General features: G+C 34.4%; 1 protein-coding gene across 1 annotated transcript; it reads right to left on the reverse strand.

The window, feature by feature from the left end:
* Positions 1-1,194: 1,194 nt before the first annotated feature.
* srgn (serglycin) lies at positions 1,195-5,826 on the reverse strand. The gene is made up of 3 exons (XM_079436616.1): positions 5,234-5,826; positions 3,979-4,117; positions 1,195-2,222 (listed from the first exon to the last, which is right to left on the reverse strand). The coding sequence occupies exons 1-3, from the start codon at positions 5,298-5,300 to the stop codon at positions 1,991-1,993; spliced, it is 438 nt and encodes a 145-aa protein (XP_079292742.1). The 5' UTR covers positions 5,301-5,826; the 3' UTR covers positions 1,195-1,990.
* Between the last annotated feature and the right edge of the window lie 2,593 nt (positions 5,827-8,419).

Here is an 8,419-nt window from a genome sequence, read left to right on the forward strand (position 1 = left end):
AGCATTTACATATTTCCACTCGGTCTGCTTTTAAGATCACTTGGGCTTAATTATAATTTTTATGCAGACGACACTCAGATTTACATTCATTCTAGGCCTGGTTAAAATTTGGACGTACCTTTCTTAACACATTGTATTTCTGAGATAAAAATATGGATGTCTGAAAATTTCCTCTGTCTAAACAATGATAAGACTGAGGTCCTGCTTATTGGCACTTCTTATCAGCTTCGTAAAGCTGGTTCAATCATTTTAAACATTGATGGTTCTGTTTTGGAGTCACAGCCTAAATTTAAAAATTTAGGAGTAATATTTGACTCGAGTTTGTCTTTTGACTATCACGTGCAGTATATTGTCAAAAACTCTTTTTTTCATCTCAGAAATATTGCGAGACTCCGTTCTATGCTATCCCTCCCTGTGACTGAAAGGCTTATAAACACCCTAGTTTTTTCTCGCATTGACTACTGTAATGCACTTCTTGCTGGGGTTCCTAAAACCACACTTAATAAATTGCAATATGTGCAAAACTCAGCTGCTAGGATCCTGACTGGTGCCAGGAAAAATGAGCATATTACACCAATTTTAAAGTCTTTGCATTGGCTCCTGGTCAGGTTTAGAGTTGATTTTAAAATTCTTATGCTCACATATAAGGCACTGCATGGTCTGGCCCCTCAATATATGTCTGCTCTTTTAACTTTATATACACCTAAGCGTCATTTACGATCTTCACAAGCTGGTTTATTGGTAGTTCCTCAGACACGGATGCGCTCTGTAGGGGACAGGGCTTTTTCTTCCTATGCTCCCAGGCTTTGGAATGTACTCCCTCTACAAATTAGAGATGCTCAGAATTTAAGCATTTTTAAGTCTTATTTAAAAACTCATTTTTTTTAGGTTAGCTTTTTCTTGACTGTTTTGATTTTAAATGATAGCTTATTTTGTTTTTAATTAGTTGTCTTTTGTGTGTTGTATTTTTATTTGTTTTGTTTTATTATGTGAAGCGCTTTGAGAAACTGTTTAAAGGCGCTATATAAAAATAAAGTTATTATTATTATTAAACCTACCCATACCAACAAACCTGTCCCTAACCTTACCTGTATCCCACCTCAATAGCAGCAGAAGTGTTTTGCTATACAATATGAGCACAATAAGTACATTGTACTTGTATTTTGATGTAAGTACAGTAGTTAAGGCCAATGTGGGACCAAATATTTTATTGTGTTGGTGTAACTTTGTTGGTGTAACAGAAACTAAATGTGGGTGTAAATGCTTTCTAAAGGCAGTGTGTCATCATGGCATGCTTTTGAATTCGTACATTTGCACCATTTGAAAACAATTTTATAATGTTACTCTACATACAGAATGATTCTAAACTTTATGTCTGTACTCTAGACGCTGAGAAGCAGGTCATGAGATGCAAGTCCGGAAACGCACAAGATTGAATCAGCCAAAGTGTCATAATACACTTCTGGTAAAACAGGAAGCCTGAACGGCTGACCTCATCTCATATTCAGAACATTTCTTCAGTACAGTTCATTCCTCCTTTTTCTGGTGTAAAGTGCTTAAAATAAGAGACAGATGCTTTATAGTTGAAAGTGTTGTTTTTTTTTGAAAGTTCAGAATATATTACAAATACAATATGGCAATTTTTCTTTATTTATTTTTGTTTTTACAAAATTTACTTTTTGCTATCCAAACACTTTATTGTTGCCCCTGTTGAATTTAGTAATATTTCTATTACAAATGGATTTACATTGTTTTAATACAGATCACAGGTCACACTGTGGACATTAAGAGTAAATAAAATAATAATACTATAAAAGTTTCAAAGTTGAAGAGCAAACCAAAATAATGCATTACAATGCAAACTGCAATAAAATACACTTTTGCAGAGCATGTCACAAATCTATAACTATATCTGTGACCAAAAAAGCAGCATCCCGTATGGTTCACATTGTACAAAAAAGAAAAGGCACATGAGATCTAATGTAGCCCTTTATGCAATAATGTTTTCCTCTTTCAAATCCTCTTTAGAAAGCCGATCTATTGCAACATATTGAGAGTAACCAATGTCTCCACTGAACTCAGTCGACCCCTCCTCTTCAATCTGGTTGCCTTCTTGCTCTGGACTTCTTGTGTCTCTCATCACCTCAGCATCTGAGTTACCTGAACCCTCTCCTGACTGCTCCTCCATCTGAGGAGTGGCTTCCTCTGTGCTAACTGGGAATCTGTTGGAAACAAAAGCACAAAGTCGTTCAAGAGTGCTCCAACATCCTCTCAGCCCTTCCTGTAATTTTGTTGAGAACATAAGGAGCCCATTTCTTAACCATCTCACTGACCTCACCACTCTAGGCTTAAAAAACAAAATGGAATATCTAAATAAAACGCATATTCCTTGTGACAAGCACAATGTTTTAGAGTACCTACTTTAGTATAGGGAAGATATTGGGAAATGTAACAGTTAACCACAACAGTGAATGAATAACAGGAGCATTAAAGGGGCAGTTCACACACAAAAATAAATTCTGTAATTTTTCACCCTCAAGTTGTTCCCAAACTGTATGAATTTCTTTCGTCTGTTGAACAATAAAATATATTTTGAAGAAACTGGTAGCCATTGACTTCCACAGTATGGAAAAAAATTACTATGGAAGTCAATGAGGACCAGAAACTGTTTACCAACATTGTTGTTACCAATGTTTACCAACCAGAAACTGGTTACCAACATTCTTCAAAGTATCTTCTTTTGTGTTCAAAATCAATCAATCAATACAATAAAAATTTTGAACAGCATGAGCTTGAGTAAATGATGACAAAGCTTCATTTTTGGGAGAACTATCCCTTTAATTCACTGAGAAATATTCTATATTGTTTTCAGCATTCTAGTTATCTTATTAATCTGTGAGATATTATGTTTTCTGGCTATGAAGATCATGAACATTTTGAGGAGATACAGCTGTGACGTCAATGTGATCGATGTGTGGAAGGAAGTGATTTAGCATGAGAAATGCTGAGTAGAAAAAAGCACAATCTGAAAATAAATTATTAAAAAACATTGATGTTACGTTGATTTCAATAAGACCACAATTACATATTGTTTGATTGGCAGAAATGATAAAACATTTGAGTGCTATCAAGTGCGATATCTAGTTATATAATACACAACAATTGTAAATGTAGGAATGAGCACTAAAAATGTATATTTAAAATTATAAAACCTTGCAGAAAACATCTCTAAAGCCTTACAGATATTTAAATTTCCAAGAAAAGACATACCTACACTACTTTGAGCAGAAATAATCTGCACTGCCAGGAAAACGATAACAGAAATTAGAAGAAATATTGTGGTAAGGCGTCACAATCAATATGTCACAAAATAAGAGTGACTTATGGGAAATGCCCCTGACATTCAACAACTTCAGCATATTTTGTTCAAAGAGATTCGTTTCTAACCTCCTTTGTCTATATGATACTTAATAAGGAAGCAGTCCTGTAGGTAGAAAAAAGTCTCTCACGACACTTTCTGCTTTACAGACCCCTTTATTTACTTGCTGGTTGTTACTTTAACACTGATGGCATCTCTGAAGGGTTTCTTTAAAAGCCTTATACAGGCATGTAAAAACTCCAGCTTCCCCTTGCAGATATTGAAATTATTACAACAATATCGATGGATGATTCAGCTGTAACACAACTCCTGAGGTCCCATGCTTAATCATGATTATTTGTTGTGGACTTTTTACTTATTTTATATATATATATATATTTCTAATATCACAGCAGGGATAGTGGTTATATGATTTTTGTTGTGTTATTAAAACTGAATCGAAATCTAATCAAATTTGTTGTAGTGACATGCATGCATCCTGTTAGTTTTGACCTAGATATAAATACACACGTCAGATTCTGGTTTTAAAATTAACACAACATACCATAATACAGTACTTATTCTCAATACAAATTGATATGAGTAAACAGGCAACTTACATGTTTTTTGCAGCAGAAGGCGGAAGTCGAGAGCTTTGCCCTGCTAGGGGCACCAAGGGGCCCACTTGTGTGACACAGTTTGAGTTCTTATCATCTGGCTTGCATTTCACCCACATATACCTGCCTTTGGATGGGGCTCCTGTGTTCAGGGATAATACAGAATGACAGATGAGAGACTTGTCGGACATTAACAGTAACACCATCCTTTTAATAATGAACTGGCCAGATTACTTAAATATCTTGTGTTTTTATGATGTATATTTTAATTTGAAAGCACAATTTGTATTTATGAAATAGATTTCATGTGTTTAAGTTTTTAATTTATTATGTATCTTATATATTAGCCTATTCATTTATTTATTGTTTGTTTGTGTATTTTTATTGTGTATTATATGAATTCCGCCGACGAATATTGTGGTATATGACATTTTTATCATTTCGTGACATTTAAAACCATTTCCTGCACCACTATCCAGCAGCGCCGTCTCGCCGCTACTGAATTGACTGCGCGAAGTGATCAGTGCAGTCTGATTCCCAAACTAACGACTCTAAGGAGTCGGTTCTTTTTAGTGAATCACAATCATGCTTCACGTTGCAGGGTAGTCCGAAATCCGAACGAATGATTCTAATCAGCCGGTTCTTTTTAGTGAATCAAAACCACATAGCTCTTCTGTTGACATAAAATGTTTTAATCGGCTTATGTGCTATAAGATACAATTACAAGTTCCTTCTGAAAAGTAGGCTATTAAAAGTTGAGGGAACCGTTGAACCTGTTCTAAGAACCGACTCGAAAGAGTAAGAATCGAAGAACAAATAGCCCAAATTCATTATGATTTCACTAGGCTATATATATATATTTTTAAAATTTATTTATTTATTTATTTTAATCTGACTTGCAATTTTGATTTAGTTTTAATCTGACATATATATATATATATATGACAAATTAAAAGCGCAGAAATAACGTGGTGTAAAATGTCAAGCTTAATTGTGTACGTAACAGAACTGGATGTATTGATTTTTATTTTTTTTATTTTTTTTGTATAATCATGGATGATTTGACAGTCAACTACCGGTGTTGAAAGTTAGGCTACTTAATTGCATTTTGTTTCATTAAAATATATTGTATAATAATTTCCTTTGATCTTTACGTGAAGACGCAGTTTCTGAAACCCAGAAACACTTTCCGTAACAGACCATTAAGCTCATCATCTTTTTAACATATGATCTTAAAATGCAAAAATAATAAACTTACCTAGTCCTCTGTCCCCAAACAGGCATATTATTGCCAGTGCCAAAGTTATTCTGTGGTAAAATCTCATTCTATTGTCCCTGTCAAGCAGAAGATGCGAAAGAAAATGTCTTCAGATGAACGTCAGTGAAGAACTTTTCCCAGTTCAGCGCTGTTCAGTTCAGTGCTATGTAGAAGACCCTGCCCCTGTGTGCGTCATTGTTTCCTGAAAGCAGCCTACAGCAGCTCGGTTTGGCAAGGTTTCTCAACACTCAATCCTAAAAACACAGAGTATTAGCCTACTAATACACAAACCTAATACAACCGTCGTTTTAAAAATACACAAGTCAGATTAAACAAAATACACCAATTACAGTGGTACTGGAAAACTCAAAGCTAGACCTTAGCTAAGAGTGAGTGACAAGACAGGCTAGTGACAATAAAATTAATTTAAAAGTTTTATAATAGAAGTGACTGATGTAAGTGCATCATTTTATAAGGTCCATGATCATCTTTAAATTGTCTTGAAATTCAGTGAATTTTAAAAATCTGTACTCCATTATAAATCACTATTGTGTCAGGTGCAGACTTAAGCAACAAATGCTGCAAACATCCTGAAAGCCATTGCCCCTTATCAGGAACACTATCAGTTTCTATCAAAAATCTTTTCATACCAGCACCACAGTATGTACATTTTGTTGTTGTAACTTGTCTGAGATGTTGAGCAATATTAACAGTCAGCCTATGATTAATGAGGTCAAATTCTGCAGAATCACCCATAAATCTACAGTATCAGGTTATTTCCAGAACGAAGACGTAACTGTTCTGTGGGAATGGGTTGAAGTTATAATATATATGATATCTTAATATATATGATATAACATGAATGTGAAATTCTACAGTACAAGTAAAACACAACAATGGCATTTTTAACAAACACAAAAAGTGACTGCATGTAGATGGGTTTTAAAATGAATTAATTTAATTGATGTGCATTAGGCCTACTTGTAATGTCTTACTGTTGAACGAATGACAAGAAATACATGTTTTAAATACATTATGTTTGTCTTTTGAAGTCAGATGAATATTTAGTATGTTGCTATAAACGAACAAATGAATAAATTTTTATGTAAAACAGTAAAATATAGTAGAGCAGTGTTGCGCACAGTGGGCTATATGAAAGTGTCAACATTTAATACAAAGCTGTCATAATTTGCAGGAAATGGTTTTCGCACACAGGAAATGACAAGGTTTCTCCTTTTATTAGCACATAGCATGGCAAGACAGAGAGTTTTCCATTACATGCATAAGCAAGAGGAAAGCTGTCTGCTGAGGAGTTTATGTTATGTTTCTGTTAACATTGCTAATTTGGCCACACTGTAGCAACCAGACTAATCACTTTTTTGGTCAATTTTTAAGCATGATTACTTTAAGAACACAACTTAATTTGGGGTTTAATGTACAGTATAATATAATGTAGGCATATAGAAATGACCTGACAACTGATTCAGATAAAAAAGGAGCCCTAAAACTAAAAGACACAGTTGTACATGAAGGTGTCTCAAAATATTTCTAAACAATCTTCATGTTTTAAAGGGCACTGAGATGGAATGTGCACTGAGTTTGGTGTTTGTCGAACTATATACTTAACTCTCGACTAGGTTCGGCGTCTGAAGTTTGTTTGTCTCTCAGGCTGAAGATGATTGTCCCAAACACACAGACATTTTACACAGACACAGGACATTTACTCATATTTCAAGTATAATGATCAGATGCTGTATCTCAAGAACAGAAGTGTTTCATTTCGGTTTGGTAGAGCTTCCTCTGAGCAAGTCATATATTTGCTCTTTGCAGAGACTTGACTAAAACGCGTAATGCTATTTCCTCTGGGAAAGAACCTGCACTCTCTGCATTTTCTCTTCTTTACAGTTACTGTGATAAAACTGTGACAGCATTCTGTGTATTTTTTTTCTTTATGTCTATAGCAAGCACGCAAGAGGTTTCCTGATTTTACCCTAACCTAAAACTGATCACACTGAAGCTGAAAGGATTACTACAAAACCATAGAGTTATAATTTATGAACATGAGAGTAAAAATGAGTTCAATAAAAAAAATTTTTTAACTGCAGCAAGACTATAATTCCAGAATCTAGTTGATATCAAATTTTATGTTAAGAATAAAACGTGGCATACTACCATTCTTAGTAAACTATTGTCCTGGTATTTATTTATCACATGAATATACAATAGATAGGCATATAGCATAACAATAAAGAGAAGCACCAGAATGGTATTACTGAAATATTTAGAGAAGGAAATGCAACAAGTTTTGGTTATACTTTGCGGGTTAACCGTTCATTACGTATAGTTCAACTGTCTGTTGAAAACTGCAGTTAGTTGCACAGTTCACTCTGTGAAATCAGCTCATATCAATGCTGTTCTAATCTGTGATCCATGTTGTACGATATGAACCACATCCTTTGCGAAGAAAGAATGTATCAAGATGTACATCAAGCTTGCTGCTTAAATGTTCTTTATGCTACATTAACTCAATTAAATAAAATTAACACCGTACTCTCTGGTACTTTCCTCTTTGCACTCAGCCGTTAAATCCAATGGCTGCACATTTATGTGTGTGTATGTGTATGTGTGTAAATGGAAATTTACAATTAAAGGAAAGGTTTATCCCAAAATTAAAATGTGCTGAAAACTTAACCCTCAGGCCATCCAAAATATAGATGAATTTGTTTTTTCATCAGAACAGATTTGGAGAAATTAAGCATTACATCACTTCCTCTGCAGTGAATAGGTGCCATCAGAATGAGAGTCCAAACAGCTGATAAAAACATCACAATAATCCAAAAACAATCCACACAACTCCAGTCCATCAATTAACATTTTGTGAAGTTGAAAGCTGCATGTTCGTAATGAACAAATGCATCAGGACGTTTTTAATTCAAACCCTCACTTCCGGCTAAAATATGAGTCCTCTATCCATAATATTGCTTTATCTATTGAAAAAGTAGTCTTTTCTGAATCAGGAGAGAAATATACACAGATTAAGCACCATTGATTTTGATGTAAGAGGACAACTGCAGATGGACTAAAACACCTTAATGATGAATTTGTTTCTTATAAACACACAGCTCTTCACTGCACAAAATGTTAATTTATGAACTAGAGTAAGATAACTTGTGGATTACTGTGATG

The sequence above is a fragment of the Barbus barbus genome (genome assembly GCF_936440315.1).
Source record: "Barbus barbus genome assembly, chromosome: 16".
Lineage (NCBI taxonomy): Eukaryota > Metazoa > Chordata > Actinopteri > Cypriniformes > Cyprinidae > Barbus > Barbus barbus.